Source organism: Bubalus kerabau, chromosome 2 (genome assembly GCF_029407905.1).
Source record: "Bubalus kerabau isolate K-KA32 ecotype Philippines breed swamp buffalo chromosome 2, PCC_UOA_SB_1v2, whole genome shotgun sequence".
NCBI classification, from domain to species: domain Eukaryota; kingdom Metazoa; phylum Chordata; class Mammalia; order Artiodactyla; family Bovidae; genus Bubalus; species Bubalus kerabau.
In genome coordinates, this window is record NC_073625.1 from 198,934,580 (window position 1) to 198,959,437 (window position 24,858).

General features: G+C 39.2%; 2 protein-coding genes across 3 annotated transcripts in view; one reads left to right on the forward strand and one right to left on the reverse strand.

Annotated features, from left to right (window-relative positions):
- Positions 1–23,033, reverse strand: part of HACL1 (2-hydroxyacyl-CoA lyase 1) — a 38,322-nt gene extending 15,289 nt beyond the window's left edge. The window contains exons 1-14 of the mRNA XM_055569972.1: positions 22,900–23,033; positions 22,606–22,710; positions 19,836–19,876; positions 18,583–18,663; positions 17,100–17,172; positions 16,090–16,167; positions 15,184–15,278; positions 13,551–13,663; positions 12,015–12,150; positions 7,963–8,068; positions 6,360–6,443; positions 5,336–5,437; positions 1,989–2,143; positions 846–1,004 (exon numbers count right to left, since the gene is read on the reverse strand). Of these exons, the coding sequence (XP_055425947.1) occupies positions 846–1,004; positions 1,989–2,143; positions 5,336–5,437; positions 6,360–6,443; positions 7,963–8,068; positions 12,015–12,150; positions 13,551–13,663; positions 15,184–15,278; positions 16,090–16,167; positions 17,100–17,172; positions 18,583–18,663; positions 19,836–19,876; positions 22,606–22,710; positions 22,900–22,989 (1,418 nt within the window). The 5' untranslated portion in view covers positions 22,990–23,033. The remainder of the gene's footprint in view (positions 1–845; positions 1,005–1,988; positions 2,144–5,335; positions 5,438–6,359; positions 6,444–7,962; positions 8,069–12,014; positions 12,151–13,550; positions 13,664–15,183; positions 15,279–16,089; positions 16,168–17,099; positions 17,173–18,582; positions 18,664–19,835; positions 19,877–22,605; positions 22,711–22,899) is intronic.
- Positions 22,917–24,858, forward strand: part of BTD (biotinidase) — a 43,932-nt gene continuing 41,990 nt past the window's right edge. Inside the window, exon 1 of one of the 2 annotated variants that reach the window (XM_055569973.1) lies at positions 22,917–23,058. The gene's annotated coding sequence lies outside the window, so the exon portion shown is untranslated. The remainder of the gene's footprint in view (positions 23,059–24,858) is intronic. The other variant, XM_055569974.1, reaches the window with a different exon arrangement.

The window sequence follows — 24,858 nt, forward strand, 5'->3', positions numbered from 1 at the left end:
TAATTGGATTAAAATTTTAACTTGAAAATGGATAGTTTTCCATAAGCTTTTTTGTAGTATTGGGATAAGACTAAAAATTAAGCATTTGTTATCCTAGTGAAAGTGAAAGTCGCTCAGTTGTGTCTGACTTTTTGCGACTCCATGGACTGTAGCCTGCCGGGCTCCTCTGTCCATGGGATTCTCCAGGCAAGAAGACTGGAGTGGGCTGCCATGCCCTTCTCCAGGGGATCTTTCTGACCCGGGGATGGAACCCCAGCCTCTTGCACTGCAGGCAGACTCTTTACACTCTGAGCTATCAGGGAAACCCTAATAAAGATTATCAAATTATTAACAGAAATATCATGGAGCGGTAGAAAGAGTGAAAGGTTAGTGGTTGGCAGACTGGTCCTACCACTATGCAGCTGTGTACCTTGGACAAATCACTGAGTTTTTCTGAACCTTGGTTTTCACAGATCTGGGCGCTAACAAGAATGACACCTTCCATATTTAATCCACCCCCTGAAGCACCTAGATTACTTCAACTGTTCCTCACAACTGTCCTTTAAGGTAGAAACTAGTACGATTCCTATTCCTGTTTTAGAGGAGACTGAAATTTGGTTAAGAGACTTATTTTGGGTCTTGGTGGAACAGCCAGCATTTAAATAATCCAGGCCATCTGACCCAGAGGCTGTGCTCTTAACCACCAAGCTCTGCTATCTCCCCAAAGAAATCAAGAGTTTCTCAGACCAGAACTTTTTTCAGTGACCTAAAAACTACTCCCCTGTTTTGCATTAGGCAAGTGGGTCTTGGGTATAATTTTTCATATTTCAGAGAAAGAAATGCCCTGATTCAGGATGCTTTTTTACCTGCAGATGGTTTCTACTTCCATGCCAGAAAATCCAAATGCACTGTCTCCTTCCACACAGATGACCCGCTGCCCGGGGTTTCTATCTTTAGCCACTATGGCAGCTGCAATGGCAAATCCCAAACCGACTCCCATTGTTCCAAAAGTACCAGCATCAAGTCTGTTGGGGAACAGAGCTAAAATGAAACTCTCCGGGCATATCACAGATGGTGGGGTTGGCACAAATCTAGTCATATCCACATGGCTCATGGAACAATAAAGAACAATAAAAACATCCTCCTTATTATTAAGTTTTAAGACTGTGAGAAACTAATTTGTTGTGGATAAGCAGAATGAATGGGAAAAATCACCTATGATTGCTTGGAAGACTGTGAATATATCCTCAGAACACTGAGTACACAAATTATCACATGACCTCAGGGCACACCAAGCATTGCTGTTCAGTCGCTAAGTCGAGTTTGACCCTATGGACTGCAGAATGCCAGGCTCCTCTGTTCTATACTATTTTCCAGAGTTTGTTCAAATTCATGTCCATCAAGTTAGTGATGCTACCTAACCATCTTATCCTCTGCCAGTCCCTTCTCCTTTTGCCTTCAACCTTTCCCAGCAGCAGTGTCTTTTCCAGTAAGTTGGTTCTTCACATCAGGTGGCCAAAGTATTGGAGCTTCAGCTTCAGCATCAGTCCTTCCAATGAATATGCAGGGTTGAATTCCCCTAAGATTGACTGGTTTGATCTCCTTGCAGTCCAAGGGACTCTCATAGTCTTCTCCAGCGCCACAATTTGAAAGCATCAATTTTTTGGCACTCAGCCTTCTTTATGGTCCAACTCTCACTGGAAAAACCACAGCTTTGACTATACACATCTTTGGTGACAAAGTGATGTCTCTGGTTTTTAATATGCTATAGGTTTGTCATAGCTTTACTTCTAAGGAGCAAGTGTTTTTTAAGTTGCCTCTTTAGTGCAACAGGCAGCTTGTCAGTCTCATACCAAGCACAGAAGTGCTCCAAAACCTTTACTAAAAATACATTTATGAAGTATGTCCTTACGGACACATAGAATTTTCAAATGTTTTTATTAATTTGCTTTTTGTCGTTTCTAATTGAATGCATTTTTTCATTATAATTCCTTTCTTGGAAGCCTTACCTGTGGCGAGGAAGGTAGTTTTGAAGCACAGTACGTCCAATATCCATAGTATTTGCTCCTTCACTCACCACAAAACAGTCTCTGGGTAGTTGTTCTTGAACATGGTAGAATACTGTGTAATAGTTCATGGGCAGAGATTTTTTGGAAGCTAATTCCTAAAATATTAGAAGGAAATATAATCAAATTAGATTAGGACACAATGAGAATAAAAATCATCAATAAGCTACTTTCAAACTGATTTGCAACAACTATTTAGGTTGGTGCAAAAATAACTGTGGTTTTGTACTGCTGAACTTTGCTGTTCAACATTGGAATACATTCTTAAATAAATGTGGTTTTGTTACACATCATTTTCATGTGCTTTTCTCACTTTGTGCTTTTCTGCTTATGACATTACTTGCTGTTTATTTTATATTTATTTTAGACTAGGCAAACGATGTTAGGACAAAACGCAAGTCCAAGCAATTTTCTTATTCGAGTTCAAAACGGGTCATAAAGCAGCAGAGAAAACTCACAACGTCAACGCGTTTGGCCCAGGAGATGCTCACAAGTGCACGCTGCAGCGGTGGTGCAGAAAGTTTTGCAAAGGAGACAAGAGCCTTGACGACGAGGAGTGCAGCAGCCAGCCATCAGAAGCGACAGTGACCAACCGAGAGCAACCACTGAAGCTGACTGTAAGCTGATGCCCTACCTGAGACGTTGTCCAAAAGCTCAATGTCGACCGTTCTACAGTCGTTTGGCACTTGAAGCAAATTGCAAAGGCAAAAAACCTAAGTGGGTGCCTCATGAGGTGACCAAAAATCAAAAAAATAGTCATTTTCAAGTGTTGTCCTTTCTTATTCTATGCAACAACAATAAACCCTTTTTTGATTGGACTGTGACGTGAGACAAAAAGTAGATTGTACATGACAACTGGCGATGACCAGCTCAGTGGCTGGACTGAGAAGAAGCTCCAAAACTCTTCCCAAAGCCAAACTTGCAACAAAAAAAAGTCATGGTCACTGTCTGGTGGTCTGCTGCCCATCTGATCCATTACAGCTTTCTGAATCCCAGTGAAACCATTACATCTGAGAAGTATGCTCAGCAAATCGATGAGATGCACTGAAAACTGCAACACCCGCAGCTGGTACTGATCAACAGAACGGGCCTAATTCTTCTCCACGACACCGCCCAACCACATGCCACACAGCCCATGGGCTGTGAAGTTTTGCTTCACCCGCCACGTTCACCTGACTTCTTGCCAACCAACTACCACATCTTCAAGCATCTTGACAACTTTTCACAGGGAAAATGCTTCCATAACCAACAGGAGGTAGAAAATGCTTTTCAAGAGTTCACTGAATCCCAAAGCATGGATTTTCATGCTACAGGCATAAACAAACTTATTTCTTGTTGGCAAAAATGTGTTAATTGTAACGGGTCCTATTTTGATTAATAAAGATGTGTTCGAGCCTAGTTATAATGATTTAAAATTTAACAGTCCAAAACTGTGATCACTTTTTCATCAACCTAATGTAAGCTATGAAATTCCCAAATGGCCATCAGATGATCACTCTGAGAAGCTGTCTGACTTGTATACAGTCCTAGAGAATAGGCCAAGCAAAACAGGTCCCAGTTCCAATTTGGGACACAATCAAATAAGCCAGGAAATATCCCTCTTCCTGAAGATCCACAATGCACAGTAGCATATTAAAGACCAAGACGTCCCATAGTAAAGACAGCTAAAAACACTACGTTAAGCGAAACTAAACGGTCTTATTTGAGCACTTTCAGGAAAACACTGCCTTAGAAAAAAAGTGAAAATTTTATTCTAGAAGATTTTCGTATAAAATATGGCCTTATACTAAAAATAAAAAATGAAGTTGGGGTTTTAGAAAATCTGAAGGTCTAGTCCTTCCCTACACACAGCACTGGAAAGGGGCTATGCTTCACCCACTACTCCGGAGGGTCTCTGAATGGAGGAGGAGACAGCAAGGTCAAGGGCCTTGTCTGGCCAAATGCCTTTAAGAGTATCAGCAGCAGAGCCCCATCTGGTCCCAGCACTGCTTCTTCACCTGGACCACTTTAATTTGCTGGAGATTATACCCAAGACGGATGAGGGATCCTCCTATACTCCTGCACCAGAGAAGACAGGGAAGATCCTTCTATCTTAAACCAAGGTGATTCCTACAGAAAAGAAGGAATTAATCACAATATCATTCGGGAAAAAGAAATGTGACTGGCTCTTGATAGAAGAAACAGACACTGATTAAAATTCCAAAGAAAGAATCAACTCTACTTGTTTGGAAAATGCAAATTTATTCCAAGACAACTGATATATTAGGGAACAATGAGTATAGCTGGAATTTCATATTTGCTTATGCATGATTCTATCAGTTAGAAACACTACACAAACACAGAAAACTGCACCCAGCTGAACCGAGATGCAGAGGAAGACATAGAACAGTGCGGGGGGGGGGCGGAAAATTGGAACAACCTTCCCACAATCAAAGAGAAAACACTATCAGTAAGTAAAGACTTTAAACAGAAACTGAAGAATCCTGCTGAAGTGGTACGTTTTTGGGCTAACAGTGGACGGTTTGGTAATTTCATGTTACTACAATTTCCAAAGCGTTCAGCTACCAGGTAAAGCCATGAGCACAGATGAGGAAGTTGCGAAAGAATTTCCAGCAGTGATAACAAAAATTTCAATTGAAAAAGAAGGCTACAAATGGTCTCAATGACAGAACAGAACAGAACACAGCAGCATAACATACCGTAAGGTAACATAAAAGTGAGGTGATGGATGTGTTAATTAACTAGATAGGGAGAATTCTTTCACAGTGTGCATGTATACCAAAGTACCATGATACACTTTACTTTATAATTTTATACCTTAATAAAATTGAAATAAAAAAAAGAAAAAGGTGGCTATACATTAGATCACATTTTCAATTTTGATGAAACATTTATTTAAATGAATACCTTAAAGAACTTACACCTTAAAGGCAGAAAAACATGCCCCAACATGCCCCAGCATTTAAGGTTCCAAAAGATCTCCTGTGATTTGGTACCAAGCTCAAACTGAGGCTAAGGAGCCCCAGCCATCCACACGGACTCTTACCGCTCTGTCCAGTGTCAGATCCCCACTTTCCACTGCTTTGCGGTAACTCACAACCAGTAACCCGTCCAGTGCGCACTTTCACAAGAAACTCAGGTGCTGTATTTATCATAATACATACATGAATGTGTGTGTGTGTGTGTATCTTATGCACGGTGATTTTAGGGATGCATATGTATGCATGCTATGACAGAACTAACAACCACAGACCTGCAGTGTTCTTGAATTTCAGTGGGTCCCGTATTACCTTGGATAAAGCTTCATTGCTCTTCATTTTTTCTCTCAGAACTTTCCACCACTCGCTCTCAGGAGGATACTGCCATGGTGCTTTATCAAATTGTTCTAAAAGCTAAAAAAAAAAGAAATTTTTTCTTTCCTTTTTGAAAATAAGCTTAAATCATATTAGCATAAAAATCTCTTCTAAAGAAGACAACACAGCTAACACTAGCCTACCTTTCACATCACTCTGCCTCTTGGCAGTAAACGACTGATGGAAGATAAACAGGTACCACAGAAAGCCTCTGCTTAGTTCAATGACAACCTCTGCCAGAAGCTGGGATCCCATAAGACAAAACAGAGGTGATACCCCAAGCACACATCACAGGGAGGGGCGTTCATAAGTCCTCCTCTCCGTTTGACACTAGAAGGAAAATCAAAGAACCTGGGCAAGAAGGTTCGGAGCCCTAATACCTAGGGATTCCCATGATACAGATCAAATGCTCCGGAGTGTTTTAATATGTGGTTGGGATCACACCCTAATTTTGTGTAACGATGACTATGACACTAATTTATATCCAAAGTCAAGTGATAAATGTGCTATATTTTATCTCCTGTCACAGTGAAATGTATAAATTACATACAAATAATAAGAATCTGGATAAGTCACTGGTAACAGCTTGAAGAGTAAAAATATCTTTATTGCCAAAAGAAACACTAAGCTAGAATTTTTTCCAGTAGGTAAAGCCATTTCTTGGCTCTAAGTTCAGTTCCTCTGGAAGCTGTATAATAATCTTTCAGATAGCTGGATCAGTTTGCCAAACAAATGCCTTCAAATTGTCACTCATTTAAAAAATGCTTAACTTACTCACATACAAATGATCTATATATAAGGAGTTGGATTTACCAAGTTGTATAGTTATATTTAAGAATAGCTTTCTATCATAAATTTTATTTTAGATATTAAAAGACCTGTTACCAAGTGAAACATTCCCAAGAACTGACTTCAGTTGAGACCAAGCCACATAAACTAGAACCTGGGCGAAAGCGCTCACCTGTTTAGTGACAGCATTTATGTCTCCAAGCAAGGTCACAGCAGGCCTTACATTATTCCCCAATTCTTCTGCACAGATATCAACCTAAAAAAGAGACAAGGCTAAAGAACAAGCCATGTTTATTCTTAAAAATAATTAAAGAATCAAGACTGAATAAATGGACTGTGCATGTTACACATAAGCATATGATTAAGATTTGATATTCAAGAAGTTCCTTAATAAAAGTAAAAATCCATGAACTATATGAGGATCATAGCTAGTATAGAAACCTCACTAACTTCCCTCATTTAAAAATCTACTCTGTAGAATTTCGGTATTATTCCACTATACTCATAGGAATACATTTGAGTTGATCAATTATAGTTCTGAATAATAAGTTTTGAATACTTAATAATAGTTTTGAATACTTAATTACACTAGAATTCCTATTCAGAGCAGGAGTTCTCAAATTTGAACATGTATCAGAACAACCTGGTAGGCTTGTTAAACCAGAAACTGCAAGAATCCACCTCAGTTTCTTCTCTCAAGAGGTCTAGGGTGGGGCCCCAAAATGTGCATTCCTAACAGACTTCCCAGTGGTGCTGAAATTGCTGGTCCGGGAACCACATTTTGAGAGCCACTCATTGGAAAAGGTTGGGAAAGGCTGAGGGCAGGAGGAGACGGGGGTGACAGAGGATGAGATGGTTGGATGGCATTACCAACTCAATGCACACGAGTTTGAGCAGATTCCAGGAGATAGTGAAGGACAGGGAAGCCTGGCGTGCTGCACTCCAATGGAGTCACAAAGAGTCAGACGTGACTGAGCGGCTGAACAACAATCCAGGAAAAGCACGACTATGCCCTATTTACTCAGAATTCTGCTCCATTTCTGGATGGCCATGGGTCAGTGAAGACAGCTTCCTGAGAAGTAATTCAGGATGGACTCTATTCTGTAATCAAGAGGTGGCAGCATCTTGCAGTAAAACCCAGGTCTTGTTTGTCTGTGGCTTTAGTTTTCAATGCTAGAAGTTGACTTAGGAAGTAAAAGGTAAACAGAGAAGACAGCATTGTAGCAAGGTCTTTACTTTACACGATCTGTGTAGGGCAAGCAGGTTTGTATCAGACTAGTACTGGTTTTTCTACCAGTAGGGAAATCGGCTTATAAAGGTCATAAAGATAAAAAGCTTATTCTAAACATTGTTTAATGACATAGTTGCATCACTGTTTAGAGGTTTCTAACCAAAGAATGTTTCAAAGTTTGGGAATCTAAAGAAACTACTCAATTCCTAACAGTGCTGAATGTTTTGTTCTAATTTACCTCCTACTTGAAACTCTTTTGTCTACCTTTAACTCTGAAGAAGAAGTAAATTGTGCTTTTCAAACTATTTAAAACTTGATTTTGAAAGGTTTTCTGGTTAGAAGCAAAGTGAAACATTATGTTTTACAGGCTTGAAAAGGCAGCTCACTTTGGTACCTGCAATTATGCTAGACAATTTATAAAATTCTACTTAAGTAAAAAGAGAAACGGTTCATTATAAAAGTCAAGAAGAAAGCAGAGCTGGTAATGCTGAGAGAACAATGAAGGACACATAGCTTTGACTTTAAATTTCTCCTCTTTGAGTACCTGGATAAACTTCACATCTGGCTGATACCTTGGAGGCAGTCCAAAATGCAAAATCCAATTTAATCTGGCACCGAGTAAAACAATTACATCAGCAAATTGCAAAGCCCTATTAAAAAGAAAAATCTGATATAACAAAAAAGTATATCTACATTCTTATTTGAATTATTCTAAAATTAATTTCTAAAGTATTTGGAAAAGTCTAAATAATTTGGAGTTTGCCCTGCTCTTCAGAATGGGCTTAAATGGTAAATTTGATCTTTCAGACTGAAATAATTTATGAAGTCATCCTATTTAAATGGTAATCTAAAAGTTGACATAAGCAGAAAATACTACCATACGATATAGCATTTATTACTTTTTCATCATTAGAAAAATTATACAAGTCTACTGTAGATAATCAAGAAAAAACAGGAAAGTATAAGGAAAAAGCCAAAATTACCCAATATTACTATCAACTTATAAGCTATTATTAATATCCTGGCATATTTTCATTCGTCTTTAATCTGCCTGCAATGTGGGCGACCTGGGTTGCATCCCTGGGTTGGGAAGATCCCCTGGAGCAGGGACAGGCTCCCTACTCCAGTGCTCTGGCCTGGAGAATGCCATGGACTGTATAGTCCATGGGGTCCCAAAGAGGAGGACTCAACTGAGCGACTTTTACTTTCGCTTTTCTTCTATGCATGTATATTTTTAAATAGTCGAGCTTATATACTAAATATTGTCTATGCACTTTTGCTTACCATATTATTAAGTTATTCTTAAATACAAATTTTAAAAGCTACACATTTTGTTGGACACAAATTTATTTCACCTCTTCTCAACTGCTGAATATTTTCTTTGTTATTAATAGTCTGGGTTGCATATCTTTATTTGACCACTTCGTATTGATTCCTAGAAGCAGGTATTTTACGATGATTGATTCACTTTTCCAAACTGCCTTCAAAAAATATTATACCAAGTGTATTTGTAAGTTTTACATATTAATATCCTAATATTTTTGTCCATGTAACTTCAGTTTTTTATTTTTACTTTGATATCCACTCTGATAGTAACAGAGCTATCAACTCTTGCTTCCCTTTTGTTTACCTCATACATCTTTGCTTGTTTTTACATTGTATCAATTTTAGATGTGGCTCTAATGATACATATAACCATCATTATTATTGATCCAATTGAAAGTCACTGCCTTTTTGCAGGATAACTTTTATTATCATAATTGCCATAGGTTTTGTTCTTTCTACTTCTTGACTATTTCCCTTTTTTCTTATCTTTTGCCCAAAGAGGATCTTTTGCTTTTGTCTTCTGTAGTGGTTTATGCTATTTTTCACAGAAATTTCACAGAAATTTAGCTATTAACTATATGGTCAAAAAAACTATCCTTATATACTGCTTTGGTCCTGTGGTCCAATTTAACAAACACATAAAAACTGAAAATGGAGAGATAGATTTGCTTATAGATACTCCAAAACCCTTAAAATTGTTGATACAATTATTTATAGCCCCTTACAATCTTTTCTACATTATTAACGTCATTAATATTACCTTCTTAAAATTCAACAAGAATGAAGAAAAATTTCAGTTCAACCCAAGTTAAAGTATATTTTAAGAAAACAGTGTAATAATTAATTTGGCTCCTGTTCAATGTATGAGTGTTAGTCACTCAGTAATGTTGGACTCTTTGTGACCTCATGGACTGTACCCCACCAGGCTCTTCTGTGCATGGAATTTTCCAGGCAAGAATACTGAAATGGATTGCCATTTCCTTTTCTAGGGGATCTTCCCAACCCAGGGATCAAACCAGGGTCTCCTGCATTACAGGCAGATTCTTTACCGTCTGAGCGACCAGGGAAGCCCATACAATGTATACTATTATGAAAAAAAGGAAAGTTATGAGCCTATTAAAATAGCATTAAATGAGTAACATTAAAGGCTGAATAGCAAACATTACATTTTAAAAATCCTCAAAGCTAACTGAGTGTGTGCATGACAACATGAAAATTACCAAGTGTAGCACAACGGCGAACCGTGGAGAGGGAGAAGAAATGGATGGGATTGGGTAAGGCATGCAGGGACTACAAACAAATTTGTCATATTTTGCTTCTCAGAAATAACCTTAAGCAACAACATACTTGATATTAGATGAAGTGGAGTGGTGGTTACATAGTGTTCACTAAATTACTCTCTCATTTGTATATTTATAATTTCAAAATAAAGAAATTTTTAAGAAAGTGGTTTATCAGAAAGTGTGTTTTGGCCAGAAAATCAGGAAAAGGGGCCAGCAATGCCTGAAAGCATGGAGGAAAAGCTCTGTAATTTTCTTTTTCTCTATGTCTCTCTCCCAACCGTGCTCTGAGTGCAGCACAGTAGCACTGCGGTAAGTCTTTTTGCCTCTTTTCTTCAGCCACACCGCACAGCATGCACAACCTTCCCTCATGAGGGATCGAACCCATGCCTCCTGCTTGGAAGTACACAGTCTCATTAACCACTGGACCACAGTCCTAAGCAGCTAAATTCCTAAGAGAAACTTCATTTTTCAGGCAAGAGGAACTGGGAAAAGAGGCCCCTGTGGTGTGTTAAGTATGGGGGCATGTCCCTTTTTTTTACATCTTTTTTTTATTTCTGCTACATTGCTTCAAAGGCAGCACCTGTTGTATGGTACTATAAGGTATCAGCAAGGGGAAGGAACAGGGATTCTGGGAAATGGGAGTAGGGTTTGGGCTGTGTCCTAAGAAAGAAAGGAAATCCCTTGTTCTGGATAGGAACCAGCACGTTCACATCCAGAATGGGGGCTGTGGCTCACCCCTGGGCTGGGCACGATTGGGCAGCCTCAAAGGAGCACAGCAGAGGCCTGGAGATTAACCGACCCTGGGACTATGCCCACAGTGAGTGAGATAGGACCTGCAGTCTGAAACCAACCGAGCGAACTGCCTGTTAAACAAACAAACAAAATCAACCTTCTACAAAGGATTTCTATATGATCTAGAATCTCACAACATAGTATTCAAAATTCTAGGATACAATCAAAAACTATTCAACACGCACACACAAAAGATAACCAATTTCAGAAGAAAATATAAGGAATAGACACCAATTGTACTGATGACCCAGATGTTAGAATTAGTAAATGTATTTTGAATCAGCTATTACGACTACGTTCCATAAGGTAAACAAAAATACTTTTCAAATAAGTGGGAAGATAAAAGTCCTCTGCAGAGAGGACTCTCCTGGAGGTCCCGTGGTTAAGAACCCACGTGCCAATGCAGGAGACACGGGTTCAATCCCTGGTCTGGGAAGATTCCACATGCCATGGAACTAAGTCGTGCCCCACAACCACTCAGCCCAAACACCTCACCTCCTGAAGCCTGCAAGCCACACTGCCTGGGCTCCACAGTAACCCTGGTTGGTTTGGAACTAAAGAAAAGCCTGTGTGCAGCAACAAAGACCCAGAACAGCCAAAAACAAATCAGTGAATGAATGAATAAATAAATAACTTTTTAAAGTTCTCAGCAGAGAAAGAGGAAATATAAAAAAGATAAAAGGATTAAAAAGAATGAAACACTTATTCAGGGACCTCTGGGACAATATCAACGATATTTGTGTTACTCCAGAAAAAAAGACTGGTGCAAAAAAACATATTTGAAGAAATAATGGTCAAAACTTTTCAAATTTGGTGAAGATATCAATGCATAGATTTAAGATTAGAAAATCTCAAAGAGGATAAATTAAAAAAAAAATGTGTCCAAACACATCATAATCAAACTGCTGAGAACCAAAGACAAAAAAAAAAATTCTGAACGCAGCCACAGAAAAACAAGATAATGTTACATATAGGCGATCAGAGATTCAAACGACTACAGACTTCTCATCTGAAATCACAAGGGTCAGAAGATAGAGAATAGCATTAAAAGTGCTGAAAAGTAAAAAGAAACAGGTATGCTTAAAAATACGTGATTCTTTCAGAACTTCTACTAGATTCATTCAAGTCACAAACTAATTAAAATGAGCCTGAAATCTGCCAAGCTATTGTATTTAAAATCTGGAGTTGCCCATACCTGGATCTGGCAGCAGCTACACAGTTTGGATGGTTGTCACGGATAACACCCTTTCCCATGGGGGTGGGCAGAAACGGCAATTTACACTGCTCCACCAGCTTCCTGATACTCTCCTCCGCATGGGCGTAAGCGGCACCTGCAACAAATCCAAATGTATTGGACAAGGCAGTTAAACTCCAGACGCTTAAAAGAGTTCATGTGAGATTGCTTCTAGAACTTCTCAAAGATTCTCCTGCTCTGGGCTTAAACTCAAAACAAATGGTGACTTATGGTTTTTTATCTTTGGTATTTTAAAATGTTTAAGAAGGCAATAGTTCTAATTCCTGCCTCCCCCTGGCCAAGTAATAGTATCAATTATTCTGAAGTATGTCTACCCACAAACAAAAGTTGCACCTTCCACTCTTGTTGTTCTTAATTGTTGGTTCTATGCTATGTTCCTACTGAATTACTACCACTAACAATTACCTGAACACACGTAGACTGGGAGGTGCAGGTGGGAAAGCAAAGACTTTGCTCTGACAGGTAAAAGCAACCTCACACGTTGCTCCCCACCACCAGCCAACCAGGACTGCATATTGCCTAGTCTATATATGGAAATTCTAACAAGGAGCCTAAGTTTCTAAAGCTCTGTAGATCACTTCGTAGGTTCCATAATCCAGTGACTGCAACGGGACTAACCCCGAGGCAGCCACACCACTCGTTTATTTACAGTTATGTGCCTGTAGGAATAACCACGTCTTACACCCTCAATGGCACTGGAAACAACTCACTGTTTGGATACAGAAATGATTTCGTTTCTCATGTTACCAAGGCTGTCATTTTAGCTATTTAACTTTATGCTCTTCCTCAGAGTTACTAAATATTACTCCACATCCAGTATTTATAATTCTCTGCTGAATCCAAACAAATTGTGTAGTACATTCAGATTCAGTGTAATGCTCACCCCTATAAAAATACCTTACAATCTTTTCTCACCCATGCAGGATGAAAAATATTTACTTTTTTTAAAATCCAGAACACTTCCTTGTATTCTCCTTCTTGCCTCAATATCTTGGTCCATTCAGTTCCCTCTTCCTGGACTGCCTGGGTTCTCTGTGTTCACTCTGTGACCAGTGACCCATGTCTTTTCCCACCGGGCAGCTACAGCATCATCTCTTCTGAAATGTTTTCCACATCACCAAACAAGAACGTTGTCGCTATCTCCTGAGAACCCACCTCAGTTCCCTACACACACCACACTTACTGATGATCAGGTCTGTCTACCAGCTGTCGTCGCTGAGTCATGTCTGACTCTTGTGACCCCATGGACTGTAACCCACCAGGCTCCTCTGTCACAGGATTCTCCAGGCAAGAATACTGGAGTGGGTTGCCATTTCCTTCTCCAGGGAACCTTTCCAACCCAGGGATTGAACCTGCATTGCAGGCAGAGTCTTTACGGTCTGAGACGTCAGGGAAGCAAATAATGAGAACAAGTTCTAAATAGAATCAGCATTCTTTTGAAAGCCTAGCAAGATTTAGAGTTCCATTCAATGCTACCTTTCCCAATGATGACAAGGGGCTGCTTGGCATTCCTAATAACAGATGCTGCCATGTGTACAGCAGAGGTTTCTGCCATACTAATAGGAGGTGGCATACAGCACTCCACACACCTGGAAATAAAGAGCTCTGTTAATTAAAGGATGCCAATTTTTAAACTTTTTTATTATGAAAATATCAAATACAAAAAAAGGTAGAAAAAAATAGTATAATAAACTGCATATACCCACCCTGTAGAGGCCACTACTAATATTTTACATTTGTTTCACCTGTACACACATAAACACACATATACATTTCTTCCTAAGCCATTTTAAAGAAGATTATAGCAGCAAGATTTAAAAACTAAAAGATAAACACTTTTTCCTATATAACCATTATATCTATAAAATCTGATAAATCAACATTTATTCCCTAAGATCATCTAATAGCCAAATAAGCAATTCATTAACAGGAAAACAGAGCTAATGACTTTGCAATGAAGTGGTAGTTATTGTGGTTGAAATAATAAAAAAAATCCTAATATTTAATACTATGTGCCATGTATTTTCATTTAATTTTCAAAATAATAAGATTAGGTATTATCATGACATCCATTTCATTACTGTAGGGGGAAAAAAACAACTCCTCAGAAAGTAACTTGCCCAGGGTCCCTGGATGGCACATGGAACTAGGCTGAAGTAGTTGTTCTGTCTCCAAAGTCCATGCTTTACCTACCTCACTATATTACCACTCACTAAGTCCACATTTTAGTACCACAATATGCATTAGTAAAAGAAATATTAAAATGGTCGTAGTTATTTCCAGACACCAAATCCTCAGTGTTTTATTTCATTTACCCTAATCAATAAACATCATACTATACAAAACTTGGGAATATAATACCAAAAAAGGACATTCAAGTCTTTACAAAAATTGCAAACCCAATAATCTTATTTTGATCTTCATGTTCAGGAATTACAAGAAATCGACACCCTTTCTGTCTGTCTCCCAAATGGAAGCCAGACTTGGTATCCTGAGTGAACAGAAATGCCCGCTGTCTCTCAGTGGTCACCGGAGGACCACCGAGTCCCTGATGGCAGAAATGTGCTAAATGGCACTCAGGGTGATGCATTAATCCAAGTAGCCAACCATACCGGGGTGACTTATTTACCAGTTTGTTGTACTTATTGTTCACTCAGTGCTTATTTACGGAATAAGGGGACTTGGCAAATCATAGTAACATCTGGTGTTGAACTATTTTTAAATCATAGAGACAGATTAAAATTTTTTATGCTGAGTTATAGTAATTTTTAAATAGTCACTTCAACTCTTGATTTACACCAACCATAAAGACTCTAACTAACCATACTATATGAGGATTAAATTTTTATGGTTACTGGAAGAATAATTTCAAATGAGTTTAGGAAGCTCCAAGTATTTGACTTAGTATTTAATCCCCAAGGTAATTCTTAAATAATACAATTTTAATTAAGAGAATTAAGCCCTTTGGCCAGGATTCAATTTAATCACCAAATCTGCAAAAGTTAAGACAAGTGAAAATTGTAATTTATAAGCTGCTAGGTAAATTCTTTTAAAAGGGTAAGCCTATGGTAACATAATTGAGAAAGAACTCCGATTAACTATTACTCACTTTATAGAATTCACATTCACCTGGAGGCTAACGAAATCTGCAGGTATGTCGACATAGCAAGCACCTGGACGACCATAAATACTGCTCCTCACTGCCTAAGTTCATTACAAACAGAAGAAAACATTAAAAAAATCTCAATCCTCATTATCACATCCTATTCAAAGATAATTTAAAATTGTGAAATAAATACTATTTTAATTTTTCTTGACATCCTTAGTTGATGCAACATCCTTAGAAATAAGCAATTTTAATTAAAATTGAAATGCACTCCATTGATTCTATATTTTTGTTTCAAAGGGGAGAGATAAGAAAGTACTCACTTAGGGCTTTAAAATTTATTTTTCACTACGCTTTAGTTCTAGAAATTATCTACTAGGTTCTGCCTGCCAAGTTTTTGTAACATGTACTTTCACCTACTTTCTAATCTTAATGATTTGCCAAAGATTTCAGAAACTGTGATGCTGTACTATGTGTCAAATGGTTTCTATTAATACATGGCTTTTGAAACAGCTTAAATGTAAAATCACACAATTTATTGATACACTGCTTAATCAACTAAGAGATGGTCTTATATGCATTAGTACTAATTTTCAAAAATAATCTTACAGAAGTGTAAGAGAAAGGGCACTCAGGGTTTCATTTTATCTTTCTTTTTACTTTTCCATAATTTAAAAAATTAAAAACTAAAGTATAGGAAAAAATTCTTCCAAAAAATTTCTTTTATCTGGTTCTTTCATTAAGTTAAGGATAGTGAATATTAAAATGTATGTAGCTATTTATCAATATCATTGTTAACTGCATGATATATTCCAAATTTTTTTGTCTCTATTGAGAATAAAAGTAACACAGGTATAAACAACTGAGAAAAACCAGTGGACCTGGACAGCTTGTAATTAAATACTATACCTTTTCGATAATAGAGGGAATAGCTTCTATGCTACTTGGCCGGGCAGAGAACTTGCTATATAGTCTACAAGCTTCAACCTATACGTGAAAAGAAAGTCACTTAAAATAAGCGCATGTATCACATTACTCTTCTGAAAGAAGACGAAATGTTAAGTCACTACATTCTATTATGTTTAGAGGAAAGATAGAGAAAAATGCATTATCTGGATTGTTTCTTAAAAGCCTCTGCAAAGCACAATCAAACATCTGCCTTGGTATAGTTCAGGAAGAAAATCAAAACAAGATACCATTTTCATTTCTCAGATTGGCAAAAATGAAAAAGTTAGGTAATAACAATCATAAACTGTGGTGAGAAAATAAATGGGGAGAGAAGTTGACAATATCTCCTAAAAATGTAAGTAAGAATATCCTTGGACCCAGAAATTCTGCATTCAGGGATACACAACTTTATCTGTTATATCTCATTATAATAATAATAATCTATTTTTACATTTCTGCCAGTTTTCTAGTTATATGTTTTGTTGCTATGCTGTTTGGCATAAATTCAGTACTGCTAATTTTTCACTGTTTAGTGTACTTTGAAGCATTATATAAAAACTGTTTGTCTTAGTACTTTTTGGTATAAAATCTATGGAACAGTTGGTAGTTTCAGTCCCGCAGGTGTGAGCAGGATTTTTCCTTATTTTTCCTTTCAACTTTTCTCTTCCTCAAAGTCTGAAAGTCCCAAATCATTTTTATTCCTGCATTTTCTTGATTCTTTAAAGAACTTATTTTCTGAGTTTAAATTTCGGTCAAAAAGGTTATCTTTCCTGGAAGATTGCTAAGTAGAGCCTAAGCTTTCTTAACACTCACATTGAGAGTTTCCTGTAGTTGAGGAAAATCACCTTTTAAGTTATCTCAGGTATTTCTATTTTATGTGTTTATTTTGCAGATTGGAGTTTTAATTTCTTCTCCATAAACCTTAATGGAGTATAATTATACTACAGAGGGAAGATCTTAGAGACGGGTACCTGAGGAAACTCCTGGAAGGCTCCCATTGTTTCCTGACTTCTTTCAGAGGAACCACCAATCACAATCAACGGCCTGAAATATTAATTTTTTAAAAGAGAATTACAACAAGTGCCCAGAGAATAGAAAACACTCAGTGAATGTTAAAAAAAGAAAGAGAATTACATTTTCTCTTAAAAAACTGTTAATTTAAAAAGATTTAGGAAACATCTTGGTCTGAGAAAACACTTCCTCAATTTCAGAAAAATCTGAAATTCATAGTAAATATTTTTTCTCCATACCCCTCTCTCCCCTGCCTCTTCTGGATACTGATGCTAAAACTTCTGGGTGGTGATGATGTAAAATGAATTGTTATGCTGTTCCTATTATTCTCGAGATTAAGAGAAGTAAACATTTTTTTCCCGCACTTTCCTAACTAAGTCTATTTGGAAATGGCAGAATGATGAGAAAAATCCCTCAGCAATAAAATTCTCAGGGAGAAATAAAAGATAGCAAAGCTAAAGTTATTTAAAAATTATGAGACACTGAAGTTGATAAGAAAGTGTAGGAAGAAAGCAAAGAAGGACCTGAAAGAAACACATGGCAAGAAAGAAAATAATGCCCTTCCCATGGGAAATTTAAACATTGTATGAATTGAATAGAATATAGCCCCCTTGGGCTTCCCTGGTGGCTCAGTGGTAAAGAATCCTCCTGCCAATGCAGGAGATGCAGGAGTGACCCCTGATCTAGGAAGATCCTGCATGCAGCGGAGCAGCTAAGCCTGTGTGCCACAACCACTGAGCCCGTGCTCTAGAGCCCGGGAGCCCCAACTATTGAGCAGATGTGCTGCAACTGCTGAATCCACGTGCCCTAGAGCCTGTACTCCCAACGAGAGACGCCAACGCAATGAGAAGCCTACCCACCGCAGCTAGAGAGTAGCCCCTGCTCGCCACAACTAGAGAGAAGCCCACTCAGCAACAAAGACCCAACACAGCCAAAACCAAATAAATATAAATTAAATTATTGAAAAAGACAAAGACACAGCCCCCTTTAACATGATTGTACTGGTAAAGAATCAGAGATTAAGAACCAGGATTAAGGACAAGAGCAACTAATCTGTTTATAATACCAACTCAATAAATACGATTTCAACTGTCCTGCTGGTTATGCAAGACAAGGTGAAAAATTAAATACATTCTTGCATACTGAGCTGGGATCTTTAATAAACAATTCTTCACTTAAAGAGACTTACACACACATTCACTTACATATATAGATATGGAATATACACATATTCATCCCCAAATATTCAGTGTTTTTCTCTAGGTAAAAGAATTATCCATGTTTTTTTATTTTCTTCCTAACACTCTTCTTAATTTTTCACTAAGTCATTTCCTCAAGCATATGACCCCTCGTCTTCCCACCACAAAGCAGTGGTTCTCCACTGGATAAAATCATGTGTTGATATTTTCAAGAAAGTGTTCTCAGTAATAATAATCTAATTACCAACAGTTCATGTTTGCATTTGCCATACCGCCCAAACTGTGGACAAGACCGGGGCCAGAAACAACAAGGCAGACTCCTGGCCTGAAAGCAAAACAGAATTGATTACATTAAAAGCAGGTCAAATGCACTACTTGATTCATACCGCTTTGGGGGTGGAACATAATCTTCCTGGACTTCAAAGGAAGGGTACATAGGTCTTTACTACAGCTGTAAAGCAATTATCAGAATATTTTTGAATTAGTTTTTTAAAAAAAGATATCAGTCTTCCTGCAAGAAATAAGGTATTTACCATCCTCACACTGTATTTCACTAAACTTTTCATATTTTGCTACTATATTTGGACTAAATCAAGGTGATTGCATACAGAAGCAAATTTTTGACTACTGAGTGTACTTTTGTATGTAAAAAAAGGTGGTTTTAAAAATTTCTTAACAAGTAAATATATAATGTAAGTTGGTCTTTGACAGAAAGTAATCCTGAAATGCAGTGTTCTGCTCCAGTTTTTTAAGTTGAACTTGAATGCTTTACCCTAGATGACTTTCTAAGCTTAAAGCACTGAAGAAAATGGTATCTCCATACAATTCAGCTTACCAGTTTCAATTTATAAAGTAGCAACCTCTATTTAAGACAGCCTTTAAATTGGTGCAGCCACTATGAAAAACAATGTGGAGGTTCCTCAAAAAACTAAAAATAGAACTATCATACAATCCAGCAATTCCATCCTGGGTATTTATACACACACACACACACACTAAAATATTAGCAATAAAAAAGAATGAAATCTTATGAATGAAATCTTTGTGGCAACATGGATAAACTTGGAGGATATTATGCTTAGTGAAATAAATCAGAGAAAATAAAATACCATATGATTTCACTTATATGTGGACTCTCAAAAACAAAACAATGAACAAACAAAACAGACTCAGAGAAAAAACTGGTGGCTGCTAGAGGGAAGGTGGGTAGAGAAATGGATAAAATTGGTGAAGGGGATTAAGAGGTATAAACTGCCAGCTATAAAATAACTAAGTCATTGGGATGAAATGTACAGCATAGGGAACACAGTCAATAACACTGTATGTAACAACTTTGTATGGTAACAGATGGGAGCTGGTTTTACTGTGGTTACCATTTCATAATATATAAAAATATCAAATCACTATGTTGGACACCTAAAACTAATTTAATACTACATGTTAATTACAACTCAAGTTTAAAAAAGAAGCTGAAATAAAACATAGACTTGAGCTTACCTGCCTGTCAGATATCCAACTGCAGAGGCAGCATAGCAAGCCTACAAAGAAAAAACAGTGGGACTGAAGCATTTTGGAACTTTTATAGTACTAAATCATATTAAGTAATAAGTCTTATACATGTATAAAGTATGTATGTAATAATTTACTCTCAATAAGGGGAAAATGGAATATTTTTCATTTTAACAAGTAATCTTCTATCTGTACATTTCAGATAATCACTTAAGTATCTAAATCTGATATTTAGTTTTTCAAGGAATTTGTCCATATCATCTAGTTTATTCATAATATCATCTTATAACTGCTTAAACATCTGCAGGATCAATAGGAATGCCCTATTTTTTATTCCTAACATTGATAATTTGTGCTTTTTATGTTTTATTCTTTATCAGTCTTGCTAGAGATTTACCAAATCTATTGATCTTTTCAAAGACACAATTTTTGGATTTGTGGCTTTTCTCTACTGTTCCTTTGTTCGCTCCTCCACTGATTTCCACTCTCATGTTTATCATTTTACTACTTTCAGTTTGGATTTACTTTTTTATTTTTTAGTTTAACTTTACAATATTGTATTGGTTTTGCCATATATCAAAATGAATCTGCCACAGGTATACATGTGTTCCCCATCCTGAACCCTCCTCCCTCCTCCCTCCCCCTACCATCCCTCTGGGTCGTCCCAGTGCACCAGCCCCAAGCATCCAGTATCGTGTATCGAACCTGGACTGGCGACTCGTTTCATATATGATATTATACATATTTCAATGCCATTCTCCCAAATCATCCCACCCTCTCCCTCTCCCACAGAGTCCAAAAGACTGTTCTATACATCTGTGTCTCTTTTGCTGTCTCGTATACAGGGTTATTGTTACCATCTTTCTAAACTCCATATATATGCATTAGTATACTGTATTGGTGTTTTTTTTTTCTGGCTTACTTCACTCTGTATAATAGGCTCCAGTTTCATCTACCTCATTAGAACTGATTCAAATGTATTCTTTTTAATGGCTGAGTAATACTCCATTGTGTATATGTACCACAGCTTTCTCATCCATTCATCTGCTGATGGACATCTAGGTTGCTTCCATGTCCTGGCTATTATAAACAGTGCTGCGATGAACATTGGGGTACATGTGATCTCTTTCAATTCTGGTTTCCTCAGTGTGTATGCCCAGCAGTGGGATTGCTGGATCATAAGGCAGTTCTATTTCCAGTTTTTTAAGGAATCTCCACACTGTTCTCCATAGTGGCTGTACTAGTTTGCATTCCCACCAACAGTGTAAGAGGGTTCCCTTTTCTCCACACCCTCTCCAGCATTTATTGCTTGTAGACTTTTGGATGGCAGCCATTCTGACTGGCGTGAAATGGTACCTCATAGTGGTTTTGATGGATTTACTTTGGTTTCCTTTTTCTAGCTTCTTAAAATGCAAGTTCAGGGCACTGATTTTTGATCTTCTTTACTAAGAGATTCATTTAAAACTATTTCCTCTAAGAACTGCTTAGCTGTTGCTCACATGTTTGAGATCTCATTTTCTCATCATCATTAAAAATGTTTTCCATTTTCCACTGGGATTTCTTCTTCACCCCACTAGTTAGTTAGGCTGATGGTGACATCTCCCTCTTCATCCTTGATACTGGTAATTTATATATTTTTTCTCTTTTAATCAATCTGCTGTGAAGTTTATTGATCTTAATTAATCTTTTCAAATATTTACAATGCATTGAATTTTCAAATGTTTGGGGATTTTCCATCTTCCTGTTGTTAAATTCCAGTTTATTTCCACATGGTCTGGTCACACATACTGTATATTTTCAATCCTTGCTTGGAGATGTATTGAAATTTCCTTTATGGCCTTCATATGGTTAGTTTTTATTTTTAAACTGCACTTCAGCTCATTATAGAAAGAGGGGGAAGGTGCTAAACACAAAAGATAACCTGGGAAAATGCTAAATGCCCTTTAGGAAGAAATGAGACAGGGAGACAAAACGTCCTAACTTCCTTCCTTGGGCTTCCAAATAAGCCTCTAAGAACGGTGGCAATGTGATGAGGTGGAATGAGCACTGGCCTGGGTCTTGGGACATCTCTGGAGTTCAATCATGGCTTTATCATTTGTGATGCCTGTCACCTTGCAGAGCCACCTACTACACAACATGAGACGTGACCTTTCCCCATTCATGTTGCAGGTACTATCATGGGCAGGCCCCATGGATAAACTGGGGATACAGATGTGCAAAGAAGAAATATGTATTTGTGACCCCCTGGAACTCACAGCCTACCTAATAGGGAAGTCAGACGAGGCAAAGAATACACAGAAACAGACACACAATAGCTAGTTATAGGAATGAAGCACAGGGGGCCAGGATTCAGACCAGGTAACTGTCCCTTCTGATTCTGACATTGTAGACTTGGCAGAGCTTCATACTTTATAGTTGTAAGAGCAAGGACTCCAGAACGAGAACACCTGGGTTCAAATCCTGGTTCCGCCAATACCAGCTGTCTCCTTGAGCAAGTTTCTTCACTTCTGTGTGTGTGTGGGGGGGGGGGGTCTCTCTTTTAATAATTTTACTTTATATTTATTTATTTTTAACTGGAGCCTCATTGTTCTCATCTGCAATGACGATTAACAATCGGTCTTGGCTCCCAGGAGCATTGTGATTGATACGCGTCAAGTATTAGAGGAGTGAGCGGTAAGCAGCTACTGTTTGTAGACAATTATCTGTCATCACTGTTACTCATCCCCGAGAACCCGCTGGGCTCTGAGTCCATACTTACTGCCTGCTCATTCCTCATCCCGATGTATCTGATGCCCACCTCCTGCGCAGCAAGGGCGATTTCGGTCACCGGGATGCCTACGATGCCGAACATGTAATTCACGTCCTGGGGGGCGGCCAAAAGCAGAGGAATGAGGCCGGGACCCCAGCCCGCCCTACCGAGGCGGTAAAAAGAAAACCTCCCGCAAACCTCCCTTCTGCCCACCTCCCCATCCCGCCGCTTTCCCGTTTCCAAGACAACGCAGCGGCCCCATCGGGCTTCCGTAGGGCTCTCTGCGGCTGGCAGGTCTCACACCTGGGTTTTCAGGGCCTGGGCGATGACTCGCGCCCCGGACACCTGCCCCTCGAGCCCGTCACTGCGCGCCGCCAGGTTACTTTCCGACATCTTCCACCGCAGCGGACAGCAGGCTAGCGCGGAGTCACCCTGTCGAGGCAGCCCCTGAGGACACCAACCGTGAGGCCGCTCCTCTGAGGGACGAGGGGAGCGATCGGCACCTTTAAAGAGGGGGAGGGGCGGGGCTGCAGCCAGCCCACTGGCGCTGAGGCGCCGGGTAAACACTCTCTCCTGTCAGGGCCGGCCCTTCTCCCCGGCCCGCCCTTTACGGAACCCGCGGAGCGTCAGTCAGGAGGAGGCGGAGGCCTCCGCCGAGCGCGTGAGACGTGGGCCCGCGCTTGGGCCTCAGCCCACCACCTAGAGCCTTTTCGGAACGGGTGGCGCCTGCGCAGAGTCTGGGCGAAGGGGGGACAGGCGCGGGCCGCGGCAGAAGGGGGCGTGGCGCGCACTCGCGGCCCCGCCCCGCAGTCTTTTCGAAACGCGGCAGGGCGGGTGGCGCCTGCGCAGAGCTGGGCGGAAGCAGGGTCAGGGGCGGGGCCGCGGCAGAAAGGGGCGTGGCTCCGGGGCTGAGCGCGGGTTTTACTGGGACGAGAGCGGTGGGGTGGTACCGGATTTTGGTCGAGGCGGCTTTTTTTTTTTTGCGTTGTGTGGTCGTGTCCCCGCGTCCCCTTGTATTCTAGGCTTTGATGTACACGCTTATTTGATAGGTACGTTCGTAACTTTGCAATCCTTGAAGATAAATGCCAACTAATTAAATCCGTAAGCGGATGTGTACTCTTTAACTTAGACTACGACACCGAATCTCCCAGCGACGGCTGAAGTAACTTGCCCAGAGCCATTGGACCAGACGTCTTGCGCTCCCTTCACCCTTCCGCCCTTTGGCCACAAGAGATAAGAAGGGCCCCTTGAGCCTAGTTAACTTCTAACGGTTATTTTCTGTAATCGTTGCTAATAACCCTTCACCCTGCCTTCTCAGTGAAGTCAGGAAATGGTGGGGAGAGTTTTGAATCTTCAGAGTCAGCCTCTCATTATAACCAGCTCCTGCAGCTGAGAACCTTTTTGTAAAAAAAAAAAAAAAAAAATGTGATGAAGTATTTATTGATTTACAGTGTTAATTTCTGCTGTACAGCGAAGTGATTCAGTTCTGCCTCTACGTACACACTTCTTTTTCATACTCTTTTCTATCATGGTTTATCACAGGAAGACAACCTTTTAAAATGCATTTTTGAGTGAAAATGTCTTTACAGTGTATGGTTCATGATGCCAGGGCCTCAGGAGCATTAGACTACCTACTTAGTAGCAAACAGAACTTCTCACATCATGAGGAAGACTGGAACTTTAAGTTGTTGAGGATTTGAAGTGTTTTAAAGCAGAAAGACTAGTAATATGTGGGAAGGAAAGAAACCAGAGCAGCTTCCCAGGTGGCCCTAGTGGTAAAGAACCATCTGCCCATGCAGGAGACAGAAGAGAGGGGTTTGATCCCTGGGTGGAGAAGATCCCCTGGAGGAGGGCAGGACAGTACACTCCAGTGTTCTTACCTGGAGAATCCCTGTGGACAGAGGAGCCTGGTGGGCTACAGTCCATGGAGTCGCAAAGAGTCAGACACAACTGAGCGGCTTAAAACAGGCAAAGAAGCCGGAAGCAAGGAGAGTGGGTCCTGGGTAGTGAAATGAATGAGAAACTTTGGAAATGAAAGAATTCCTAAACTTATTGAGCTCTTCCAAAAAGGTTTCCCCTTGCATTTCAAGTCCTAACTCCCACTCTAAGCAAAGGAATGAGAATGGCTGCCTCTTTGGGTATGGGGACCCAGCCTAATGTAGCCCATCTAAGAGGGAGATTTCTTTAAAGTTTTAGAGTTCATCTAAAAAATAAAAGTAGATCTTGCATTGTATTCCAGAATCTGCCCATATTTTAATATAA